General features: G+C 45.9%; 1 protein-coding gene and 1 long non-coding RNA gene across 2 annotated transcripts; one reads left to right on the top strand and one right to left on the bottom strand.

Annotated features, from left to right (window-relative positions):
- Positions 1–85: 85 nt before the first annotated feature.
- On the top strand, positions 86–17925 carry LOC141084768 (ankyrin repeat and SOCS box protein 5-like). The gene is made up of 5 exons (XM_073569681.1): positions 86–526; positions 7628–7822; positions 7913–8106; positions 15080–15208; positions 16796–17925. The coding sequence occupies exons 2-5, from the start codon at positions 7663–7665 to the stop codon at positions 17015–17017; spliced, it is 705 nt and encodes a 234-aa protein (XP_073425782.1). The 5' UTR covers positions 86–526; positions 7628–7662; the 3' UTR covers positions 17018–17925.
- On the bottom strand, positions 17920–27060 carry LOC141084769 (uncharacterized). Its single transcript, XR_012231102.1, has 3 exons — positions 26490–27060; positions 20185–20422; positions 17920–18150 (listed from the first exon to the last, which is right to left on the bottom strand). It is a non-coding gene; the product is annotated as an uncharacterized lncRNA (long non-coding RNA).
- Positions 27061–27759: the final 699 nt, after the last annotated feature.

Genomic DNA, 27759 nt, shown 5'->3' with positions numbered 1-27759 from the left:
AGTGACCCCCTCTCTAGCAGACGTGCTGGTGTGGAGCAGGGCGGTGACTGAGCTGCATTATCTGCTCTCAGCCTCCAGAGCTGCGCTCCCCCCCCCCAACCTGTCCTTGGCCGTCTCTTCTGCGCAGGCGCGGCGCCGCGAGTCTGTTCCCAGCACCTTGGAGAGCGGCCGCGGACTGCGCCCTCCGCACGGCGGGGCCGGGACTGTCGGGTGTGAGGACCCCGGCCACCACTCGGGGGGGGGGCCCTCCTAAAGCGCTCACCCCATCCCCGGTACCGGGGCAGCGGCCTGTGTGGACCGAGAGCAGCCGGAGCGTCGTGTGAGCAGCGGCATAGACTGTGGCCGGAGCGGAGAAGCCTCCACAGCGATGACCGGACCCCCGGCCTGCCGCCCAGGGTGGGCTCAGCACTGAGCACAGGACCGCGCCACCCCCGCTGCCGGGCGGCACACAGCAGGGACAACAGAAATCACAGGCGGGACTGATGGCAGCGAGGACAGCGCCCCCTACTGAGGGGACCCGAGGATGGTGAGACCCTCCACACACCGACACGTGTGTGTATGGAGCCCCCCGATACATGTGTATACGGACCCTGAGATGAGTGATTGGACCCCAAGATGAGTGTATGGAGCCCCCCGACAAGTGTGTGTATGGAGCCCCCCGATACATGTGTATATGGACCCTAAGATGAGTGATTGGACCCCAAGATGAGTGTATGGAGCCCCCCGACACGTGTGTGTATGGAGCCCCCCCAATACATGTGTATATGGACCCTAAGATGAGTGATTGGACCCCAAGATGAGTGTATGGAGCCCCCCGACACATGTGTGTATGGAGCCCCCCCAATACATGTGTATATGGACCCTGAGATGAGTGATTGGACCCCAAGATGAGTGTATGGAGCCCCCCGACACGTGTGTGTATGGAGCCCCCCGATACATGTGTATACGGACCCTGAGATGAGTGATTGGACCCCAAGATGAGTGTATGGAGCCCCCCGACAAGTGTGTGTATGGAGCCCCCCGATACATGTGTATATGGACCCTAAGATGAGTGATTGGACCCCAAGATGAGTGTATGGAGCCCCCCGACAAGTGTGTGTATGGAGCCCCCCCAATACATGTGTATATGGACCCTAAGATGAGTGATTGGACCCCAAGATGAGTGTATGGAGCCCCCCGACAAGTGTGTGTATGGAGCCCCCCCAATACATGTGTATATGGACCCTAAGATGAGTGATTGGACCCCAAGATGAGTGTATGGAGCCCCCCGACAAGTGTGTGTATGGAGCCCCCCCAATACATGTGTATATGGACCCTAAGATGAGTGATTGGACCCCAAGATGAGTGTATGGAGCCCCCCGACAAGTGTGTGTATGGAGCCCCCCGATACATGTGTATATGGACCCTAAGATGAGTGATTGGACCCCAAGATGAGTGTATGGAGCCCCCCGACAAGTGTGTGTATGGAGCCCCCCCAATACATGTGTATATGGACCCTAAGATGAGTGATTGGACCCCAAGATGTGTATGGAGCCCCCCGACAAGTGTGTGTATGGAGCCCCCCCAATACATGTGTATATGGACCCTAAGATGAGTGATTGGACCCCAAGATGAGTGTATGGAGCCCCCCGACAAGTGTGTGTATGGAGCCCCCCGATACATGTGTATATGGACCCTAAGATGAGTGATTGGACCCCAAGATGAGTGTATGGAGCCCCCCGACAAGTGTGTGTATGGAGCCCCCCCAATACATGTGTATATGGACCCTAAGATGAGTGATTGGACCCCAAGATGAGTGTATGGAGCCCCCCGACACGTGTGTGTATGGAGCCCCCCCAATACATGTGTATATGGACCCTAAGATGAGTGATTGGACCCCAAGATGAGTGTATGGAGCCCCCCGACAAGTGTGTGTATGGAGCCCCACCAATACATGTGTATATGGACCCTAAGATGAGTGATTGGACCCCAAGATGAGTGTATGGAGCCCCCCGACAAGTGTGTGTATGGAGCCCCCCCAATACATGTGTATATGGACCCTAAGATGAGTGATTGGACCCCAAGATGAGTGTATGGAGCCCCCCGACACGTGTGTGTATGGAGCCCCCCGATACATGTGTATATGGACCCTAAGATGAGTGATTGGACCCCAAGATGAGTGTATGGAGCCCCCCGACACGTGTGTGTATGGAGCCCCCCCAATACATGTGTATATGGACCCTAAGATGAGTGATTGGACCCCAAGATGAGTGTATGGAGCCCCCCGACACGTGTGTGTATGGAGCCCCCCCAATACATGTGTATATGGACCCTAAGATGAGTGATTGGACCCCAAGATGAGTGTATGGAGCCCCCCGACACGTGTGTGTATGGAGCCCCCCAATACATGTGTATATGGACCCTAAGATGAGTGATTGGACCCCAAGATGAGTGTATGGAGCCCCCCGACACGTGTGTGTATGGAGCCCCCCCAATACATGTGTATATGGACCCTAAGATGAGTGATTGGACCCGAAGATGAGTGTATGGAGCCCCCCGACACGTGTGTGTATGGAGCCCCCCAATACATGTGTATATGGACCCTAAGATGTGTGATTGGACCCCAAGATGAGTGTATGGAGCCCCCCCGACACGTGTGTGTATGGAGCCCCCCGATACATGTGTATATGGACCCTAAGATGAGTGATTGGACCCCAAGATGAGTGTATGGAGCCCCCCGACACGTGTGTATATGGAGCCCCCCCAATACATGTGTATATGGACCCTAAGATGAGTGATTGGACCCCAAGATGAGTGTATGGAGCCCCCCGACACGTGTGTGTATGGAGCCCCCCGATACATGTGTATATGGACCCTAAGATGAGTGATTGGACCCCAAGATGAGTGTATGGAGCCCCCCGACACGTGTGTGTATGGAGCCCCCCCAATACATGTGTATATGGACCCTAAGATGAGTGATTGGACCCCAAGATGAGTGTATGGAGCCCCCCGACACGTGTGTATATGGAGCCCCCCCAATACATGTGTATATGGACCCTAAGATGAGTGATTGGACCCCAAGATGTGTTTGAAGCCCCCCGACACGTGTGTATATGGAGCCCCCCCAATACATGTGTCTATGGACCCTAAGATGAGTGATTGGACCCCAAGATGTGTGTATGGAGCCCCCCCCGACACGTGTGTATATGGACTATAAGATGTGTGTGGACCCCCCCCCCCCGATAACATGCATGCTTGGACCCCAAGATGTGTGTGTGTATGGACCCCCCGAGACATGCGTGTATGGACCCGGTCCCTGAGATTTGTGTATGGACCCCGAGAAGTGTGTATAGACCCTGAGACGTGTGTATGGACCCCGAGATGTGTGTATGGACCCCCCCGACCTTGATCAGTCATCTGGATAGTGAAAAGCTAAGAGCTGCAGCTTCCTCTGATCAATGCACTGGTTGCAGACTTTTTGGAGGTAGTGTCAGTGATGAATGTTGGGGTTTGCATGGATCTGATATTTATGTGAGATATATTTTTGGCGTTGTAGCAAAGGGATAAACATAACGCATTCACTTATATCACTGTAAGGCCATTCTAACCCCTCCTTTGTAATATCGTCTGATGGATGATGCTATCCATGTCATGATTCATCTGTATAGAAAGATAAAATTGCAATAAGAAGCTTGATGACAATATCTCCTGCCTGGGACCTCCAGGGGTGAAGATATCCTGAAAGTTGGGGATCTCATAAACTTATAAAAGACCTAGCACATCCCACAACCAGCCCCCATGTGAGCTCACCGAGGGGAGGTATGAGGGTGTAACCTTGATCTAATAAAAAGCAGATTTTGGGTTTGTGTATTTTGTCAGGAAGGTACAGCTTGCTGTGGGTCTGGCCAGTTTCCTAAGGAGTTCTTCCCTCCCTAAGCTCTGAGCCATTTCTGTGACATCAGGTTTAGTAATTCTCTTTTGTTATTCGTTTTTATTTTATGTAATTGTATATATCGTATCGTTTTGTTCCCATTTTGTATCATCTTTGTATATTGTTTATTAACACTGCCTATTTTTATGGATTAAATATAAAATTAATAGCTCAGTTCCTCTTGCTCTGTAAACCGCACCCCCGAAGCCATATTCTACCAGTAACAGGTGACCAATCAGCCTGTATAAACGATTGGTGGTGGCAGAATGTGTCCCAACAACATCACCAACAGGACGTGCTATTATCAGATTTCATCCACGTTCAGTATTCGGTCAGTATTTTACATCAGTATTTGTAGCCAAAATCAGGAGAGGAACAATCAGAGGAAACGTATAATAGAAACACGTCACCACGTCTGGATTTATCACCAGCTCCTGGTTTTGGCTTACAAATTATGATGTAAAATACTGACCACATACTGATGCTGCAATAGACTGGCTCTAACCCTATTTGTTTGTATATACAGTAAGTGTTTTCTTACCATGCGCTGATCTGTGCACAGGTTATTGTGACGGGAGGGGAGGAGGTGAGCTGTGACATCACCTATAGTGAATGGTGGATCCTGTGTTATCTACTGTATATAGAGGTGTTATCAGTAATTGTACAGGAGGAGGAGGTGAACTGTGACATCACCTATTGTGAATGTTAGATCCTGTGTTATCTACTGTATATAGAGGTGTTATCAGTCATTGTACAGAAGAAGGAGGAGGAGGTGAGCTGTGACATCAGCTATTGTGAATGGTAGATCCTGTGTTATCTACTGTATATAGAGGTGTTATCAGTCATTGTACAGAAGGAGGAGGAGGTGAGCTGTGACATCAGCTATTGTGAATGGTGGATCCTGTGTTATCTACTGTATAGAGGTGTTATCAGTCATTGTACTGGAGGAGGTGAGCTGAGACATCACCTATTGTGAATGGTGGATTCTGTGTTATCTACTGTATATAGAGGTGTTATCTGTCATTGTACAGGAGGAGGAGGAGGTGGGTTGTGACATCACCTATTGTGAATGGTGGCTCCTGTGTTATCTACTGTATATAGGTGTGTTATCAGTCATTATACAGGAGGAGGAGATATCACAGCTCACCTCCTCCTCCCCTCCCTGCATATTGACCTCTTCCTAGGTTACAGAGCATGCTCAGCACAGTCTAGCAGTTATCTACTGTATATGTTCCGATCCATGAGGCCATCCCTTAATAATGTGCAAAATGAGATTAAACAAGAAATCAGCATTGAGAAAATAAACCTAGATAAAACATAATCTGTAACTGTTTCTGGGTGAAGCAAAGATATACATAGAACACCACAACACAGACGGCGACAACCCTCGCACACCCTGCAAACACGTTTCCTGCAGCGGTGCAATCCAATCTACACGAAGATTTCATCCATTATAAGTTTATGCTTAGAACCTACAACACTGCCCTTCACCTCTCCAAACAAACCTATTTCAACACCCTCATCACCTCACTGTCCAATAACCCGAAACGTCTCTTTGACACTTTTCATTCTCTACTCAACCCAAGAGTACAGGCCCCAACCACGGAGCTCCGAGCTGACGATCTGGCCAATTACTTCAAAGAAAAAATTTACCAGATTCAACAGGAAATTATCTCCCAATCACCTCATACCATGCACTGTCCTCCCTCCCCCACTGCATCTAGCTCACTCTCTGATTTTGAACCAGTCACAGAAGAAGAAGTAAGCAGGCTCCTTGCATCTTCTCGCCCAACCACTTGCACCAGTGACCCATTTCCGTCACATCTCCTCCAGTCCCTTTCCCCTGCTGTGACCCCTCACCTAACTAAAATATTTAACCTCTCTCTCTCTTCTTGTATCTTTCCCTCATCATTTAAGCATGCCATCCATCATACATCCACTACTTAAAAAACCATCCCTCGACCAAAACTGTGCCGCTAACTATAGACCTGTCTCTAATCTTCCCTTCATCTCTAAACTCCTGGAACGCCTGGTCCACTCCCGTCTTATCCGCTATCTCTCAGAAAACTCTGTTCTCGACCCTCTCCAATCCGGTTTCTGCTCTTTACACTCCACTGAAACTGCCCTCACTAAAGTCTCTAATGATCTACTAACAGCTAAATCTAACGGTCATTACTCCATGCTAATTCTCTTGGATCTCTCTGCAGCATTTGACACTGTGGATCATCAGCTCCTCACTTTGCTCCGCTCCATTGGCCTCAAGGACACCGTTCTCCTCTGGTTCTCCTCCTATCTCTCCGACCGCTCCTTTACTGTTTCTTTTGCTGGCTCCTCCTCCTCTCACCTTCCCCTTACTGTTGGGGTCCCCCAAGGATCGGTTCTAGGCCCCCTCCTCTTCTCCTTGTACACTGCCCCTATTGGTCAAACAATCAGTAGATTTGGTCTCCAGTACCATCTCTATGCTGATGACACCCAATTATACGCTTCTTCTCCTGACATCACGCCAGCCTTTCTAGAAAACACCGGCGATTGTCTAAACGCTGTGTCTAATATCATGTCCTCACTATATCTGAAACTGAACCTGTCAAAGACTGAACTCCTGGTGTTTCCTCCCGCTACTAATGTACCTATACCCGACATTGCTATTTCTGTGTGTGGTTCCACTATTACTCCCCAGCAACATGCCCGCTGTCTTGGGGTCATACTTGACAAGAGCGAGCCAGTGATCGAATGTGGGGGGCAAAGGAAAGCTCGGAGTCATCTGCACCTCAAAAACATTTCTAGAATTGGACCTTTTCTTTTGACTCTGCAAAACTCTTACTGTTTCTCTTATTCATTCTCGTCTCGACTATTGTAACTCTCTTCTAATCGGTCTCCCTCTTACCAAACTCTCCCCTCTCCAATCTGTCCTGAATGCTTCAGCCAGGATCATATTCCTCACCAATCGTTACACCGATGCCTCTACCTTGTGCCAGTCATTACACTGGTTACCCATCCACTCCAGAATTCAGTATAAACTTATTACCCTCACCCACAAAGCCCTCCATGGCTCAGCACCACCCTACATCTCCTCCCTTGTTTCAGTATACCACCCTACCCGTGCCCTCCGTTCTGCTGATGACCTGAGGTTAGCATCCTCAATAGTCAGAACCTCCCACTCCCGTCTCCAAGACTTTACACGTGCTGCGCCAGTTCTTTGGAATGCACTTCCCAGGTCAATACAATTAGTCCCCAATCCCCACAATTTTAAGCGTGCCCTGAAAACTCATTTATTCAGACTGGCCTATCGCCTCAACACATTAACCTAATCTATCCCTGTGTGGCACAGCCAAAAGTTTCACCATAACCAGGTTCCCCGCATCATGTTCCCACATGCTTTATGCATCCATTAGCCCTCTGTGTCTGTACTGTTACACACTTAACATTATGGCTGGTCCATACAATCAGGGCAACTGTTACCACCCACCTTTCGTGTCTACCTCTTTCCTCATAGACTGTAAGCTTGCGAGCAGGGCCCTCATTCCTCTTGGTATCTGTTATGATCTATGTGATTATTGTTATGCTGTAATGTCTATTGTCTGTACAAGTCCCCTCTGAAATGTAAAGTGCTGCGGAATATGTCAGCGCTATAGAAATAAAATGTATTATTATTATTATAGACTATAGCTGATACAGGTCAGTAACTCACCTCTATAATGTAATACTATTTGTTCTAAGATTTTGCTGGGTGAAGACCTCGTCCCAGGAGACAGATGGGTTTCTACATAAGCTCCTTGTCCAGAAGCCCCTGCACCAAGACGCAGGTGCGACATTACCAGGTGGCCCCGAGCTACAATTACAAATGGACGGACATCCACTACGAAGCCAGCAGGGGCAACGTGGAGAAGCTGCGGGGGCTGCTGACCACCTCCGGTAGGAAACAGAAAAAAACTAGCGGAAAGGGTCAGCCAATCAGGTCACTGCATTCAATTTTAATTCTTCGTTGGCTCTTTTATGTTCTAGACAAAGAGTTGGTGGATCGGAAAGACTATTATGGGAAGACGCCCTTATATTGGGCAGCTTATAAAGGGCAGAGGATTTCGATGGAGTTACTGCTGCAATATGGGGCCAATGTGAACAGCTGTTGTAAGCACGGCGGGACCCCCCTACATGCGGCCATCGGATTGTTCCCAGACTGTGCCCTATTGCTAATACAGGTGAGAAACCACCCGGTCCGCCCTAGATTTGGATTAAAACCCGACAACACAGATCCTTAACATCATCTCAGGCTCAGGCCTGTAAGCTTACATAGCAGTTAAACCTTTAAAGAGGGCATGTCACTCAGTTTTTTGTTTTTTTTAGTGAGTTTAATGCCTTGTAAAAATCCCTGAGTTCCCCTGAGTCTGTCGATCTTTTCCGTTTTGTTCTGCTTCGTTCCATTGCAGAGATATTCATATTTGTTGTTTCCGGAGCGCAGTATGTGAAATCTCTGCTTGTAGTTGCACTGGGCGTTTCTTCAGAGTCCTTTCTGGGGGAGTGTGCTTTAACCCCTCCCCCCAAGATGCTGCCAATCATAGCTCAGAATATGAAAATTATAATCCTTAAGGGTTCTCAAATCAAACTCATATATAAATCCCTAAAACAATACTTTATTATTTAAAAACCACAGATGTGGTACACACCGGAAAAATGTGACAGTAATAGAAAAAATGAAAAATAAGTGTTCAAAATTAAACCCACACTAGGGTAACCCCTACGAGTCCCTATTAGGTAACTATGCTGTACCCTGCCTGGCTGCGGAGGTTGGCACCCTAAGGGGGGAACGTTGTGGCGCCCCCGCTCACGATGGCTATCCCTGGGGGCCCTGATAAACCCTACAGCCACTAGTGGTCCCTTCTACCCAATGTAAGGGAACCCCTCGTTCTAGACAGAGATCAGACCTGCTCTATAGAGGACCCTGTGTCCCAAAAAGAGAGGTTAAAAACAAATTAGAACACACATGGCAAAAAGTGGCATATTTGAAGTCCCACAGAAAGATACAGGCAAACTTCAAGGCAGACCAGTGGGGTATCTCAGTTCAGATCATGCCTAATTCTTATATACACAATAGGGAGAGGCATCTTTTACAGAAATCGATGTAGAAATAGCTGAAAGATGCCATCAATAGTCTCCCACTCATGAAAATTTATATGGGAAACGTAGAGCTGCAACAGCGGTACTTATCTGCGTTTTTCGCCACCTGCCATCAATTTATGAATGCCTCAAACAAATTAGAACACACATGGCATCGAGTGGCATATTGAAGTCCCACAAAAAGATACAGACAAACTTCAAGGCAGCCCAGTGGGGTATCTCAATTCAGATGATGCCTAGTTCTTATATACACAACAAGGAGAGGCATCCCTTACAAAAATCAATATAGAAATAGCTAAAAGATGCCATCAATAGTCTCCCCTTATTGAAAATATATGGGAAACGCAGAGCTGCAACAGCGGTACTTATCTGCGTTTTTCGCCACCTGCCATCAATTTATGAATGCCTCAACGCGTTTCGCCTTCCAGGGCTCATCAGGAGGCCCGATGCTACGATATTTGGTGTCCAATATAGGTGCACATAGCTTACCGATATTCCATAAGTCTCCACTCTTATAATCTGCCGCGCAGAGCCTAAGCTCCGCCCACTGCAATCCCATTGCCTCTTGCAACACCACCCATTTTCTGCTGCCCCAATCGGTTACCAGATCTCTGATGCACCGTCATGCTAACCAATCACGTGTCCTCACACACAGGGTTCCCCATAGCTCCCCTGTCATCCTGGCTTAGATTGGTTTCTGCACCTAGCCTGCATGCAGCGTCACTGCTGACTCACCAATCCCATTTCTTTAGACGGAGAGTCTCTCAGCAATCACCGATCACTGCACCTAAGGCATATTATCATCTCTGCACTTTAACCCCATATGTGCAGCAAACGTTCCACAGACCAGGCGTGTATGCCCACATCGCTACATTTAGGAGCTCATGTCTGACGATCTCATTTAATGTGTTATATTAATCATGATAATTAGCGTTCTGCTTGATATATATGTATGTATACAAAACCGCATCATCGCCCACAGCAATGTGAGCAGGCGTCTACAGCTACCCATCTCAATATATGTAAACAACATCTGATGTATATACCTTTTAATATAACCAGGCGTCGATATGCAACTACCCCATCAAGTTCAAGATATCCAATCTCCCAAGAAAATCACTGTGAGGCAAAAATATACAGATATCTATCTTCAGATAATCTATGCAATCTACAGATGATCCACACTAAAATAATATGCAACCGCCCCGTCAAAGTAATATAAAGAGGCAGCAAGGGTTCAGATTCAAAAATGCTCCTGAATCATATGGGAATATATGTCTGCGGCAGTAAAGAGGGACTTTCTATATAAACAATATTCCACGCCAATACATGGAGATTCCACTACAACAGGGAACCAATAGAACAAAATCAAGGAGGCTGGTATCCTCTAGAAAAGGAACATATAATTCAATTGTGGCTCATAAGAAACAGGCATATGACAATTGCTCATTCAGCCCTCTCGGTTCGAGTGACTCCATCCTGAATATCCATTCACACTCCCTCCTAAGCATCACCTTATCCATATTTCCTCCTCTTGGGTTTACATGGACTACTTCTACAGCACAGAATTTTATGTCACCCAGATCACCATTATGATGCATCCACATGTGCTTTGCGAGCGGGGTTTCTCTTTTATGTCTGATGTCTCCAAGATGTTCTCCTACTCTTCTTCTAAATTCTCTCCTGGTCTTTCCTATATAATTTTTAGGGCATGAGCATGTAGCCATATAGATGACCCCTGTGGTTTTGCAGTTTGAGAAGCCACGATGAAAAAATATCCTACCAGTGCTCGCACTGCAGAAAGACTTCCCCGGTCTCATATAATTACAAAAACTGCAGTCCCCACATTTAAAAAAACCACATGGTCGCCTATCCAACCAGGTACCACCAGCCAATGGTCTCCTATATTGGCTGTGGACCAACATGTCCCTAATAGATCTACCCTTTCTAAAGGTTATGTTGGGACGCTCGCCAATTATATTCTTCAAATCTGGATCCAACCTGAGGACATCCCAATGCTTAGATAGGACCTTTCTGACCTCCTGATGGTTGACGTCAAATGTCCCAATTACTCTTATTAATTCCGTCGAGTCTTTAATCTCACGTTTCTGCAGCAATTTGGACCTATCTGCTTTTCTTGCAAAATCATATGCAGTGTCTAGAACATGTTGCGGATAACCCTTGTTCTTAAACCGACAGAACATATCCCCAGCTTGCCTCTGGAACAGGTCATTCCTGGAGCAATTCCTCCTCAACCGTAGGAATTGTCCCTTCGGAATACCTCTCTTAAGAGGGACTGGATGGTGGCTCTGCCAATGTAGTAAGCTGTTCGTACTCGTAGGTTTCCGAAATATACTAGTAGAGATGCCTCCCATCCTATCTTTCTGGATTTTAATGTCCAGGAACGGTATTTCCGTTTTCTGAATTTCTGAGGTAAATCTCAAGTTAACACTATTTCGATTCAACTCTCTCACAAATTCTTCAAATTGATCTTTATCCCCTGTCCATACCATGAAGACATCATCTATGAACCTATACCACAGAGCAATCAAGCAGTGCCACCATTTCTCCTCTCCTCCAAAAACGATAGTCTCCTCCCACCAGCCCAGAAACAGATTTACATACGAAGGGGCACAAGGGCACCCCATCGCGGTGCCCCTGAGCTGGTGGTAGAATTTGCCATCAAAGCAGAATGCATTATGGGTCAATATAAACTGCAGAAGGGAGGTCAGAAAGCTATTGTGCCCTCTACACGCTATGGACTTCTGACTAAGAAAATGTCCCACGCCTTTAATGCCCACATCATGTGGTATGTTACTGTAAAGTGCTTCTATGTCAATGGAGGCCAACCAAGCATTCCCTTCCAGATGAACGCCCTCCAATTTTAGCAGTAAGTCTGAAGTATCCCTCAAATATGACGGCAAACAAACCACAAAGGGACGTAATATCTGGTCAATATACAGGCCACTATTCTGTGTCAGCGAATCCACACCTGATACAATCGGCCTCCCCTTCAGGGGATTCAGGCCCTTATGTATCTTTGGTAAAGCATAAAATGTGGCCACCAAAGGGAACTTAGGAAGAATAAAGTCAAATTCAGTCTTAGAGACCACACCCTCTGCTAAGGCCCCATTAAGGATCAGCCGCAGTTCCTCTCTATAAGAGGCCATGGGGTTCTCTTTTAGCACCTCATATGTTGAATTGTCCTGCAGTATAGTATAGCACATTTCACGATATTCAATGTGGTTCAGAATTACCATATTACCCCCTTTATCGGAGGGTTTAACCACTATTTGATCATTTTTCTTTAAGGCCTCAAGTGCTAATCGCTCACTGGCCAACAAATTATCCTTATTTTCCCACTCCGGTCCTACTAATTTCTTCAGGTCCCTCTCCACCAAGCTGGCAAATATATCGATATTTCCCATATCACCTGCAGGCGGCATCCTTTCACTTTTATTTCTCAAGGTAGTAAAGGGGCCCTTCCCAGCAGTGGGAACTCTATCATTTTCATTCAAAAGTCCAATGAGCGCCTCATATCCTTCAATATCCTCCTCATTGAGGCCCTGTTGTTTGCAGGCCTCTCGACTATTGTGTCTGAAAAACTTTTTCCACTTGAGTTTTCTACAAAACAAATTCAAATCTTTAACCCATTCGAAGCAGTTGAACCTATTCACTGGCACAAAGTTAAGGCCTCTCGAGAGGACACTCAGCTCATCCGTAGTAAGAACGTGCGAGGACAGGTTCACAATCTGACCTTTTATTGGTTGAACCGAGTTCTTAATTGGTAACCCGTTCTCGCACCCTGTTCCAAAAAAGATTTTGTTCTATTGGTTCCCTGTTGTAGTGGAATCTCCATGTATTGGCGTGGAATATTGTTTATATAGAAAGTCCCTCTTTACTGCCGCAGACATATATTCCCATATGATTCAGGAGCATTTTTGAATCTGAACCCTTGCTGCCTCTTTATATTACTTTGACGGGGCGGTTGCATATTATTTTAGTGTGGATCATCTGTAGATTGCATAGATTATCTGAAGATAGATATCTGTATATTTTTGCCTCACAGTGATTTTCTTGGGAGATTGGATATCTTGAACTTGATGGGGTAGTTGCATATCGACGCCTGGTTATATTAAAAGGTATATACATCAGATGTTGTTTACATATATTGAGATGGGTAGCTGTAGACGCCTGCTCACATTGCTGTGGGCGATGATGCGGTTTTGTATACATACATATATATCAAGCAGAACGCTAATTATCATGATTAATATAACACATTAAATGAGATCGTCAGACATGAGCTCCTAAATGTAGCGATGTGGGCATACACGCCTGGTCTGTGGAACGTTTGCTGCACATATGGGGTTAAAGTGCAGAGATGATAATATGCCTTAGGTGCAGTGATCGGTGATTGCTGAGAGACTCTCCGTCTAAAGAAATGGGATTGGTGAGTCAGCAGTGACGCTGCATGCAGGCTAGGTGCAGAAACCAATCTAAGCCAGGATGACAGGGGAGCTATGGGGAACCCTGTGTGTGAGGACACGTGATTGGTTAGCATGACGGTGCATCAGAGATCTGGTAACCGATTGGGGCAGCAGAAAATGGGTGGTGTTGCAAGAGGCAATGGGATTGCAGTGGGCGGAGCTTAGGCTCTGCGCGGCAGATTATAAGAGTGGAGACTTATGGAATATTGGTAAGCTATGTGCACCTATATTGGACACCAAATATCGTAGCATCGGGCCTCCTGATGAGCCCTGGAAGGCGAAACGCGTTGAGGCATTCATAAATTGATGGCAGGTGGCGAAAAACGCAGATAAGTACCGCTGTTGCAGCTCTGCGTTTCCCATATATTTTCAATAAGGGGAGACTATTGATGGCATCTTTTAGCTATTTCTATATTGATTTTTGTAAGGGATGCCTCTCCTTGTTGTGTATATAAGAACTAGGCATCATCTGAATTGAGATACCCCACTGGGCTGCCTTGAAGTTTGTCTGTATCTTTTTGTGGGACTTCAATATGCCACTCGATGCCATGTGTGTTCTAATTTGTTTGAGGCATTCATAAATTGATGGCAGGTGGCGAAAAACGCAGATAAGTACCGCTGTTGCAGCTCTACGTTTCCCATATAAATTTTCATGAGTGGGAGACTATTGATGGCATCTTTCAGCTATTTCTACATCGATTTCTGTAAAAGATGCCTCTCCCTATTGTGTATATAAGAATTAGGCATGATCTGAACTGAGATACCCCACTGGTCTGCCTTGAAGTTTGCCTGTATCTTTCTGTGGGACTTCAAATATGCCACTTTTTGCCATGTGTGTTCTAATTTGTTTTTAACCTCTCTTTTTGGGACACAGGGTCCTCTATAGAGCAGGTCTGATCTCTGTCTAGAACGAGGTGTTCCCTTACATTGGGTAGAAGGGACCACTAGTGGCTGTAGGGTTTATCAGGGCCCCCAGGGATAGCCATCGTGAGCGGGGGCGCCACAACGTTCCCCCCTTAGGGTGCCAACCTCCGCAGCCAGGCAGGGTACAGCATAGTTACCTAATAGGGACTCGTAGGGGTTACCCTAGTGTGGGTTTAATTTTGAACACTTATTTTTCATTTTTTCTATTACTGTCACATTTTTCCGGTGTGTACCACATCTGTGGTTTTTAAATAATAAAGTATTGTTTTAGGGATTTATATATGAGTTCAATCATAGCTCAGTCACAAATGTTGTTGAGCTGTTACTGGAAGTGTCTGGAAGGGAAGGGTGAAAGTGCACACCCCCAGAAACGACTCTTGAAGAAACACCCAGTTGTACTGCAAGCAGAGATTTCACATGCTGCGCTCCAAAAACAACAAATATGAATATATCTACAATGGAACAACGACGAACAAAACGGAAAAAATCTGCAGAATCAGGGGAACTCAGGGATTTTTATAAAATATTTACCTGTAATATTTTGGCAATTAAATGGGACCGGTCACTTGCTCAAAAAAATTTGGTCCAGTCAATAATTTGGTACTGTCACTTTATTATCAGCTATTTCTGTTTATTTGCATAGCATGGCGCCGATGTCAATCTGCAGGACAACTGGGGAGTGACACCCATGTACCTGGCGGCATGCAGCGGGCAGCTGGAGTGTATTCGGCTCCTGGTGCAGGCAGGCGCTGACATCACATATAAGAACAAGGTAAGTGGATCATCTAATATAATATTATAGATACATCTGTGGCAGGACTCGTCTCTAGCAGGTGGGTCTCTAAAAGGATATGGGGGAAAGTGAATCAAGGGGGCGGCGTCTATGATCCTCATCTATCAGCGATTGCTCAGTGGCTTCAAAGAACATGTGGGGGATCAGTAATGTATGTACACAGTGACTGCACCAGCAGAATAGTGACTGCAGCTCTGGAGGATAATACAGGATGTAACTCAGGATCAGTAATGTAATGTATGTACACAGTGACTGCACCAGCAGAATAGTGACTGCAGCTCTGGAGGATAATACAGGATGTAACTCAGGATCAGTAATGTAATGTATGTACACAGTGACTGCACCAGCAGAATAGTGAGTGCAGCTCTGGAGTATAATACAGGATGTAACTCAGGATCAGTAATGTATGTACACAGTGACTGCACCAGCAGAATAGTGAGTGCCCCTCTGGAGTATAATACAGGATGTAACTCAGGATCAGTAATGTAATGTATGTACACAGTGACTGCACCAGCAGAATAGTGAGTGCAGCTCTGGGGTATAATACAGGATGTAACTCAGGATCAGTAATGTATGTACACAGTGACTGCACCAGCAGAATAGTGACTGCAGCTCTGGAGGATAATACAGGATGTAACTCAGGATCAGTAATGTATGTACACAGTGACTGCACCAGCAGAATAGTGACTGCAGCTCTGGAGGATAATACAGGATGTAACTCAGGATCAGTAATGTATGTACACAGTGACTGCACCAGCAGAATAGTGAGTGCAGCTCTGGAGTATAATACAGGATGTAACTCAGGATCAGTAATGTAATGTATGTACACAGTGACTGCACCAGCAGAATAGTGAGTGCAGCTCTGGAGTATAATACAGGATGTAACTCAGGATCAGTAATGTAATGTATGTACACAGTGACTGCACCAGCAGAATAGTGAGTGCAGCTATGGAGTATAATACAGGATGTAACTCAGGATCAGTAATGTAATGTATGTACACAGTGACTGCACCAGCAGAATAGTGACTGCAGCTCTGGGGTATAATACAGGATGTAACTCAGGATCAGTAATGTAATGTATGTATACAGTGACTGCACCAGCAGAATAGTGAGTGCAGCTATGGAGTATAATACAGGATGTAACTCAGGATCAGTAATGTAATGTATGTACACAGTGACTGCACCAGCAGAATAGTGACTGCAGCTCTGGGGTATAATACAGGATGTAACTCAGGATCAGTAATGTAATGTATGTATACAGTGACTGCACCAGCAGAATAGTGAGTGCAGCTATGGAGTATAATACAGGATGTAACTCAGGATCAGTAATGTAATGTATGTACACAGTGACTGCACCAGCAGAATAGTGAGTGCAGCTCTGGGGTATAATACAGGATGTAACTCAGGATCAGTAATGTAATGTATGTACACAGTGACTGCAGCAGTACAATAGCGAGTGCAGCTCTGGGGTATAATACAGGACGTAACTCAGGATCAGTACAGTATAATATATTTCTGAAGTTGATTTTGTGTTACTTTAAGAAACTATTTTCTGTTTTACCCTAGAAAACTGGCCTGCCTCCCAAGCGCCTTGCTTCCCAGGTTGGATTCATTGCCTGGATTGAGTCTTTCTCTCATCAGCCTCGCTCTTTAAAGCACTTAAGCCGCCTGCGAATACGATCCAGTCTGGGGCCCCAGCGGCTCCGAGCAGTGAGGACCTTTAACTTGCCACAATCCCTGAAGTGCTATCTTATGTTGGAGGACCTGGTCCTGCAGGAGCCGGTGTAACGCTCGCTGTGTGTTGTTGTGCGTTATCCCGTGTCCTTGCTCTTTCTTGTATCCATTAGTGGTGACGTATCCACAGGTGACACGACAGTGGGGAACAAAGACTCACTCTAAACACTCGATCTTCGTGAGCTTCCATTTCTTACAGTGCCGCGAGTGGGACCCGCGCGTGCGGTTAGAACATTTTTTTCTTTTTTTAGTTTATAACATTATTTGGGGCCAGCTTGGTTATCAGATAGTCCGAAAACGTCATATAAAACGTGTGTCCTGGATTAAATTGGTGTCGGGCACCAAGACCATTGTGGTCAGATCTGCGAGGACACGATATCATACAGACGCTCTTCTAATGTACAAATGGGTGAGAATTGGGGCTTGTATTGGGGGGTAATGAACACTTTTGGGTCTCTGATTATTGGGGAGGGCGGTGACCATCACCCAGGAGGCTCCCGGGATGACATCCTCCAGTGTATAGCCACATCAATATCCGATCAGTGGGCGGCCGACCGCCATCACTCTCATTGTTTGCTGGAAAATAGTGACAGTGGGGTTAGAAAAGATACGGCGCCCCGTCAGCCCCGCTTGGCCCTTTTCAGAAGAGTCATCGAAAGTGGAGCATCCCCATCATGGTGACGTTGGCAGAGATAAGGGTCTATTGGGGTGACAACTCTTACACCCGCACCCCGTAACATCCCAGCAATTATTTTAGTGAAACAGTTCCAAATAAATAAATAAAAATCCTCGCAACGAAACTTCTTTAATTAAATAAACCCAGAATAAGAGTTTTGGATTTTCAATGTGAACAAAATCAATTTGGCAACAAAATGTAACAAACGAGGGACGATCAATTATTATTTTATTTATTTATTTTAAATAAACAATTTTTTTTTTTTAATAAATAACTCAGGTTTTCATTTTGGTTTGTGATGATGTCACTATGGCGGGAATGATGATGTCATCTGTCATCCTACAGATAGGTGATAAGTGGCTGATCGCTCTGGGGGGGGTTCCGAACATTGGAACCCCCCCACCAATCCCGAGACTGAGCCTTGTCTGTATGGTGCAGCACTGAGCATGTGCACCACCGATGTCCGGCGTTGGCTGATGCACAGGATTAGGTCGCTCTGGGCAGAAACTACCTGAAAAGCGAACAATATAAACCTGCATGAAAAGTTGCAAATTTGCTTTATGGTGTCGGATAGATTTCTTGTATCTTTCTATCGAGATGCACTAAGAAAAATCTGCATTGAACCAGTTGCTACATTGTAACATTCAAAACCTACAAGAAGCAAAATCATCATATACCCTGCTGTAAGTACATAAGTGAAAAAAGCAAGAGTGCATTTATATAACATAAGGTTCCTAGTAACATTGTAATCATAAAAGCCGTCCCACCGGCGGCAAGGTGACCCTATTCGGGATGGTCCTTCACGGTCTAATATTAAAATCCTTACCATTTGACTTATTTAGTTACAGCAGGGTATATGGTCACTTTATTTCTTGTAGGTTTTGTCTGTTTAATGGCCAAATGTGAACATGCGTTTCTGTGCTGCATGTAAACCAACTTAAACCCATAAACAGCAATAGTGCATAAAAATAATATACGGAGCTTAGTTAGCATGTTTTTTTTATCCAAAAAATGCAAAACCCTTCCCACCACTTCACGGTGACCCTAATTGGGACAGTCCTAACTGTAATATTAAAAACCTTACCGTTTGTCATGTGAATAAGGGCTGAGAAGGACTGGGCGCAGCTAGCGAGACAACATCAATATAATGCCCAGCTCAGAGAAAAGGCGGCCACACCTTTATATGTACATGGTGCAAACAGACTGAAATGCACGTCACGTGACAAACAGCAAGGGCCCCGTCACACACAGCGAGATCGCTGTGTGTGACATGGATCAGCATCCGGCCCCCCGCCCGGGTATCGCTGATCGTGCAGGATCGTCCTGGGCCGTTTTTTGATCGTTGGTCTCCCGCTGGCCAGCGTGCACCGCTGCGTGTGGCAGCGAGAGACCAACGATCAGTGACGCTGCACGCTGGTTTCCAAGGTAAACATCAGATATCTAAGAGCCGCGCGGCTTTTGGATACCCGATGTTTACCTTGGAAACCAGCTTGCTCGCTGGTGGGTCTGTCTATGTGACAGCTCATCAGCGATCAGATAACAATGTCCCAGCGATCCCATCCACGTCGGATCGTTGATATGTGTAACGGGGCCTTAAGGTTTTTATTACTAGGGTTAGGACTGTCCCAATTACGGTCGCCATGAAGAGGTGGGATGACTTTTGCATTTTTCTTTTATGAAAAAACATGTTGAGTAAGTAGCGTACATTATTTTTATGCACTACGCTGTATATTTATTTACTGCAGAGTATTCTGTCATTATGTTTCTGTCTTTGTTTTTTTCTCATCAGTGGCCGGTGTGAACTTGCACTTACACGCTGCATGCACAACAGCGTATATACCAGCTCATACCTTTGGGTTTTTTCAGTTGTTGCATTGTACACGTTGTTGCATTGTGACATAGTTGCATTGTACCTGTAGTTGCAGTGTGAGTTACATTGTACCCATTGTACCTGTAGTTGCATTGTGACATAGTTGCATTGTACCTGTTGTTGCGTTGTGACATAGTTGCATTGTACCTGTTGTTGCATTGTGACATAGTTGCATTGTACCTGTTGTTGCATTGTGACATAGTTGCATTGTGCCCCTTGTTTCATTGTGACATAGTTGCATTGTGCCCCTTGTTGCATTGTGACATAGTTGCATTGTACCTGTTGTTGCATTGTGACATAGTTGCATTGTGCCCCTTGTTGCATTGTGACATAGTTGCATTGTACCTGTTGTTGCATTGTGACATAGTTGCATTGTACCTGTTGTTGCATTGTGACATAGTTGCATTGTACCTGTTGTTGCATTGTGACATTGTTGCATTGTACCCGTTGTTGCATTGTGACATAGTTGCATTGTGCCTGTTGCTGCATTGTGACATAGTTGCATTGTGCCCCTTGTTGCATTGTGACATAGTTGCATTGTACCTGTTGTTGCATTGTGACATAGTTGCATTGTACCTGTTGTTGCATTGTGACATAGTTGCATTGTACCTGTTGTTGCATTGTGACATTGTTGCATTGTACCCGTTGTTGCATTGTGACATAGTTGCATTGTACCTGTTGTTGCATTGTGACATAGTTGCATGGGCTTTCCCAGTCCTTAGTCTTCTTAGTCTTCTCGCAGTGTCAGTGTTGCAATGTTTTGACATCAGTAGTTTGGGACTGACTGTGTGATTAGGTTCTCTGGAGAAAGGATATTTATATAGATGAGAATTATCCAAGGCAACATGGTCTCCAGAGCTCTGTCCTCCCGTCTGGTCCATTAGAGCAGTCAGCAGTAGATGCACCTGGGCACCTGTCAGTGAGAGCAAAGGAGGCGATAAGCGCGCAACGAGGACAATGGTACATAACAGGCAGGCAAAGAAAAGGCGGCATCGTGCATGTGTGACCTGCGCTGCTGCCCACTCCTAAACATTTAACCCCTTCATGACCCAGCCTATTTTGACCTTAATGACCTGGACATTTTTTGCAATTCTGACCAGTGTCCCTTTATGAAGTAATAACTCAGGAACGCTTCAATGCATCCTTGTTTTTTTCGTGACATATTGGGCTTCATGTTAGTGGTAAATTTAGGTCGATAATTTTTGCGTTTATTTGTGGAAAAAAACGGAAATTTGGCAAAAATTTTGAAATTTTTGCAATTTTCAAATTTTGAATTTTTATTCTGTTAAACCAGAGAGTTATCTGACACAAAATAGTTAATAAATAACTTTTTTCCACATGTCTACTTTACATCAGCACAATTTTGGAAACAAATTTTTTTTTTTGTTAGGAAGTTATAAGGGTTAAAAGTTGACCAGCGATTTCTCATTTTTACAAAATTTACAAAACCATTTTTTTTTAGGGACCACCTCACATTTGAAGTCACTTTGAGGGGTCTAGATGGCAGAAAATACCCAAAAGTGACACCATTCTAAAACTGCACCCCTCAAGCTACTCAAAACTACATTCAAGAAGATTATTAACCCTTCTGGTGTTTCACAGGAACAAAAGCAACGTGGAGGAAAAAAATGGACATTTTAATTTTTCCAACATAAATTTTCTTTTAGCATCAATTTTATCATTTTCACATGGGCAACAGGATAAAATAGATCATAAATTTTGTTGGGCAATTTCTCCTGAGTACACCGATACCTCATATGTGGTTATAAACCACTGTTTGGGCGCACGGTAGGGCTCAGAATGGAAGGAGCGCCATTTGACTTTTTGAATGGAAAATATGCTGGAATATTTAGCGGTTGCCATGTTGTGTTTGGAGAGCCCCTATGTGCCTAAACATTGGAGCTCCCCCACAAGTGACCCCATTTTGGAAACTAGACCCCCCAAGAAACTTATCTAGATGCATAGTGAGCACTTTGAACCCCCAGGTGCTTCACAAATTGATCCGTAAAAAAAAAAGTACTTTTTTTTTCACATAAATTTTATATAGCCTCAGTTTTTACATTTTCACATGGGCTACAGGAAAAAATGGATCCTAAAATTTGTTGGGCAATGTCTCCTGAATACACCGATACCTCATATGTGGTCATAAACCACTGTTTGGGCCCACAGCAGGGCCCGGAAGGGAAGGAGCACCATTTGACTTTTTGATTGGAAATTTAGCTCCAATCGTTATCGGACACCATGTCGCGTTTGGAGAACCCCTGTGTGCCTAAACATTGGAGCTCCCCCACAAGTGACCCCATTTTGGAAACTAGACCCCCAAGGAACTAATCTAGATGTGTGGTGAGAACTTTGAACCCCCAAGTGCATCACAGAAGTTTATAACGCAGAGCAGTGAAAATAAAAAATCATTTTTTTTTGCTCAAAAATGTTTTTTTAGCCCCCAATTTTTTATTTTCCCAAGGGTACCAGGAGAAATTAAACCCCCAAAGTTGTTTTGCAATTTTTCCTGAGTACGCTGATACCCCATATGTGGGGGTAAACCACTGTTTGGGCACACATCGGGGCTCGAATTGGAGGGAGTACTGTTTAACTTTTTGAACATAAAATTGGCTGGGATCAATGGTGGCGCCATGTCGCATTTGGAGACCCCCTAATGTGCCTAAACAGTGGAAACCCCTCAATTCTATCTCCAACCCCAACACACCCCTAATCCCAACCCTAATCATAACCCTAACCCCAACACACCCCTAATCCCAACTCTAACCCTAACCACAAGCCTAACCGTAATCCCAACCCCAAACCACCCCTAATCCCAACCCTAATTCCAGCCCTAACCCTAATTCCAACCCTAGCCCTAACCCTATTTCTAACCCTAGCCCTAACCCTGATGGAAAAATAAAAATATTTTCTTTATTTTATTGTACGTCCCTACCTATGTGGTGATAAGGGGGGGCGGTGATTTCCTTTTTTATTTATTTTGATCACTGTGACAATAAATGAATAAATCTGCAGCGTTGCAGATTCCCGGCGGGCGCACTGCGCATGCGCCCGCCATTTTCCAAGATGGCGGCGCCCATGATTCGGGACGGCGGGACACCGGGACAGCCAGAGGGAGTTCGGAGGCCTCGTGGAGGGCGAGGAGACAGGAGGGAAAGCAGGGGGGGGCAGATTATGACAGCGACTGCCTATCGGCGCCGTCAGATGGTGGCGGCGGCCGATCGGCACTGTCAGTCAGTTGGGGGGGGTCGGTTCAGTGTCTCCAGCCATGCCCGATGCTATTTCAGCATCGGCCATGGTTGGATTTGTAAAATTTCATCAAATTTCATTGATGAAATATTACAATTGCTCTGATTGGCAGTTTCACTTTTAACAGCCAATCAGAGCGATCGTAGGCACGTGGGGGCTAAGCCACGCCCCCTAGGGTTAACTCTAAGGTGTCCTCTGTGTGTGGGTCGGTGACCTTTCAGTGACCCCGGTCACCCGACCCGCAGGGGGGCTTTTAAGTCATGACGCCACATCGGCGTCATGGGTCGTATTGGCACGACTTTTCATGACTCCTACGTGGCGTCAAAGGTCGTGAAGGTGTTAATAAGGTTGGCCGGCTTTTTTTAAATGTGTTTTGGGTTAAGAATCATTTTTACCGTTTCTTTGAACATTTTGCACCATTTGACTTTTCCTGATGGAGCTCAGAAAAAAGATAAGGAAGTCACTGGTGGATTCTCAGTGAACTCATTCTGCAGCCAGTAAATGACATCCCCATAGGGGGATCTCCCGAGCAGAGGATCGTCCCCTTAGTGATGTCCGTATGTCCTAATAGGGCTCTTCAAAAATGGCAGATGGAAGATTCATGAAAGTCATAACATCCCTGGTATTCGCTACATTGTTACAAGATTGAAAATCCTACCATATACATGTATACCTGCATCCCCCTCTGTATAAGGTCACATACACTGTCACTTCCCTGCTGCTTACAGCTGATCATGGGGGCTCCTTTCTGTATCCACTCCCCCTCTTTATGAATAATAATGGCTGCAGAAAAGGAAAAATCCCATAGTAAATAACTGCCCGTCGCCCCCACGTCACCCCCATTACCTCCCCACCCTCTTTATTGCAATAAATCCTTTACGCTGCTACAAAAAAAGTCAAAAGGGGTCAAAATGGCCCCAGGAGCAATTTCAGAATTTGGGACCTGGCACCCTATCAGAGCCCTGCCTATTATCAGGGGTGTAACTAGAATACCTGCAGGGGTTGCAATTGCACTCGGACCCTGGAGATTAGGAGGGGGGGACCCAAAAGGAAAAGAGGATTACAGGTCCTTTTGGAGATTTTGCACTGGGGGGGGGCCACAAGCGTCACGTAACGCCGCTGCTTGATATGCAATTCATTCTTACACACTACATATATATATATATATATATATATATATATATGGGAATGATACATGATTGTTTATTAATTTAAGGCGGGGGTCCGGGCAGCCGATTATAGAAAGCAGCGACTATTATTAGCTGTGGGATCGGAAAGGTTAGTGGAGGGGCAGCTGGCGGGGAAAGAAATACTCAGGACTGCAGATCGTCCTTAGCACGGAGAGATCTGATATCACCCGTCCTGGAGGTACAAAATGGGAATAAAGTAGGAAAGAGACCCCCAGAGAGCAGGAGACGGACCCCAGCTCTGGCTCCAAGGAAGAAAAGACTATCAGTAGATGGAGAACTCAGATCTGGGCGATACCTAATGTTACTGACACTACTGGATGAGAGTGGCACACGGTCCCGGGCATAGAGGTAGACTATGAGGCCGCTAGGGGCCCTGGGGTAGAGGGGCCCAGCTTTGATTGGACACATGTCCTTTGCTTAGAAACTAAGCAATTGGCCCCAGACTAAAAGAAAGGGGAAACAACATCTGGCTCAGGGGTGCAAAACCTGGCGCCATTAGAGGGGTGAGATTCCTATGGCGCCCCCTCTCTTCTGTGATCTGTAATAATTGTAATATCTTCTGGCAGTGAATGGATATAGAGGGTCGCCCTGAGGGATGGGGTGTCTCTTGATTCTTGGCACCAGCCCCCACAACATTCAATTGTCCCAGTGGCCAACAGAGAAGGGCCCCAGTGCAAGGACAGTATACGGGCTCCTTGCTGTTTTGGAGATGGTGGTGGGCCCCCTTATGTCATGGGCCCCTGTGCGGCTGCACCAATGACATGTCCGGCCATGGTACTCATGCGCCATGTACCTCCAGAGCCCACCAGCACCCCTAGTGGTGGCGGTATGGACCCAGCTCTTCCAGAAACTCATAACTGTATGATCGGAGAGGATCTCACCACTCGGACCCCCACCAATCCTGAGAATGAAGGGGGCAGAGCTGGTTTAGCGTGACATCGCCTTCTCTGTATTATGTTTTTCATCAGTGAATGGGGTAGTCTGCAGGTCCTTGACAAGTGAATAGGGCTCCGCTGTGTAGGAAAGAAGAACAGAGAAGAGGACATAGCACTAAAACAGCTCTGCCCCCCTTCGTTCTCAGGATTAGTGGGGGTCCCAGAGGTCATCATTTTATAAGATGGGAAAACCCATTTAAGGGTGTAAATAAAACCAGTGCCTGTGACCCAACGGAGACCTGATTTCCATGATCATGCGGATGAATCTTATTATCCACATTTCACCATATCCTCAGCTGACGGCCGCTCTTTGCCTCGAGCCATTGACCTAATATGAGCCGAGCCCGGAACCTGGAAATAACTCCAGGAGCATCTGTGCGGTAAGAGCCGGAGCCAGGACACCCAGCAGAACCAGCCCAGAGCGCGGATATGACAGCTACACAGGTACAGTACCATACCCATCAGGCACACAGCGATGGCCGCATCTGTACGCCAAAATCTGAGCCGGGTCAAGGTTAGGAGTGGCAAGTGGTCTTGGTAAGCAGGACCCTTAGTGATCATACATTTATTACCAATCCCACAAATAAGTGAATAACCCCTTTAAAGAACCCCAGAGGGTACACATCATGGTGCAGGAGCGTGCTTACGTGAGGTTACATCTTGCAAACTTCATGGTGCGGGAACGTGTCTCCTTATGTGAGGTTACATCTTGCATCCTTCATGGTGCAGGAATGTGTCTCCTTACGTGAGGGTTCCATCTTGCACCCTTCGTGGTTTGAGAATGTATCTCCTTATGTGAGGTTACATCTTGCACCCTTCATGGTGCGGGAACGTGTCTTCTTATGTGAGGTTACATCTTGCATCCTTCATGGTGCAGGAACGTGTCTCCTTACGTGAGGGTTCCATCTTGCACCCTTCATGGTGCGGGAACGTGTCTTCTTACGTGAGGTTACATCTTGCATCCTTCATGGTGCAGGAACGTGTCTCCTTACGTGAGGGTTCCATCTTGCACCCTTCATGGTTTGAGAACGTGTCTCCTTACGTGAGGTTACATCTTGCATCCTTCATGGTGCGGGAACGTGTCTTCTTACGTGAGGTTACATCTTGCATCCTTCATGGTGCAGGAACGTGTCTCCTTACGTGAGGGTTCCATCTTGCACCCTTCATGGTTTGAGAACGTGTCTCCTTACGTGAGAGTTACATCTTGCACCCTTCATGGTGCGGGAACGTGTCTTCTTACGTGAGGTTACATCTTGCACCCTTCATGGTTTGAGAACATGTCTCCTTATGTGAGGGTTACATCTTGCACCATCTTTAGTGCAGGGTGACCCAAAGATAACAAGCTATTGCAATCCCACCTTTGCCCAGATGGAGAACCTTGTAAGATATTGGGAGACCTCTAGGATGTGTCTACTATGGATTGGTGATTCACAGTTTTTGCTGGGCTGTTCCTCATGGTGCACTGATCTGTCGCACACATGGTGGCACATTCGTTGCGCGGCGCTCACTTTGGCATCATTTCCCAGCAGGGCTCATTGTGTTCCATTTTTGGCTATCACATGGATATATATATAAATGTATGTGCTAAATATGTCTCTCTCCTCACCTTCCTGACACCAGGGGTGTGCGGGGAAGAATGCCCGAGTCCACGTCTTAGAGAAAGTCACTGGCTCGTCTCCAACTTGCTTTACTGACACTTTCCTGCGCTGACAACTAATGACCAGATCTTCCATAGCGCTTGACTTCTGAATATCTCCGATCCTTGGTTGTTCTAAGGTCAATGGATAAATCAGACCCCCCTTCTCGCTGCACATCCTAGACCAACAGAGAAACAGATGCAAAACCTGTGTGTACGGATCACGCACCACCATTGCTTTAGGGGTAGCTTCGAGACAATTATAGGATTCCCTGCAATATGAAAGGATCTGCTTAGTTTTCCCTAGAAATAGTGCCACTCTTGTCTACAGGCCACAGATGGTATTGCAGCTCAATCTCATTTAAAATAGGCACTCGGATTCCAACTCCAACAGGTGTTTTGAAGGCAGGAAAGAAAGTCATCATTTCGCTCTCCCCACCAAATGCCTTACCCCCTAGTCTTGACCACACATCATGAGAATGTAAGAGAGAACACTTTTTTGGGAACAAACAAGGAAGAAAATGCCCCCCCAAAATGTCTGGGAATGTGTAATAAAAAAAGAAAAAAATGAGAAAATATAGATCAGCTGCAATACCACATACGGCCAGTAGCCATGGGTGGCGCTATTTCTTGGAGTAATATTTTTTAAGACTTTACTTTAACCCCTTTAAGACTGTACCCTCCAATAAGGCTAATGCATTTTAATGGGGTGTGATATCATCACATCAGACCCCAAAATCTGTATATTACAAATAAAGCAATTCTAGGGAAATGGGACTAGGTTCTATAGGAAAGGGTTAAACAGGTGCAATCATAGGAGCACAGTAACGTGATCGTTCCCCAGCTGTCCCAGTTTTATGACTCCCCCCTTCCCAGTTTTCCCACCAATGGACGATCTAAAGGACCAAACATGATTTGAAACTGATCCCACCTTCTCTTTCCGCACCACATGCCTCCGCCGGCTTTGGAGGAAATCTCTGTCACTAGCCTTTTGTGAACTCCGTGGTCTCTTAATTCCGGCTTTGCCTTTGCTCCTAAAATCCTGGGTCTATTCTCTGCTCCGAGACACTGCAAAATAAAAAGTAGAAGACGCCAACAAACAAGAAAACTTCCCACCGGAGCCTCATACTCATCACCTGCTAATTGTGAGTCGAGAAGAACTGTCATGGGGTTTCTCATCAGCAGCGGCCCCATATGGAGGAAGATTTACCTTTTTTTAAATTGTTAGAGGGGTTTGCAA

Source organism: Dendrobates tinctorius, unplaced genomic scaffold (genome assembly GCF_039654945.1).
Source record: "Dendrobates tinctorius isolate UK_male_01 unplaced genomic scaffold, ASM3965494v1 ptg000027l, whole genome shotgun sequence".
Taxonomy (NCBI): Eukaryota; Metazoa; Chordata; class Amphibia; order Anura; family Dendrobatidae; genus Dendrobates; species Dendrobates tinctorius.
This window is presented reverse-complemented; position numbering and strand designations above follow the sequence as displayed.

Coding starts and splice junctions, on each gene's coding strand:
- LOC141084768 (XM_073569681.1), top strand. CDS start 7,663: ATGGGTTTCTACATAAGCTCCTTGTCCAGAAGCCCCTGCACCAAGACG. Junction 8,107..15,079: donor GTGCCCTATTGCTAATACAG/GTGAGAAACCAC, acceptor TTATTTGCATAG/CATGGCGCCGATGTCAATCT. Junction 15,209..16,795: donor ACATCACATATAAGAACAAG/GTAAGTGGATCA, acceptor GTTTTACCCTAG/AAAACTGGCCTGCCTCCCAA.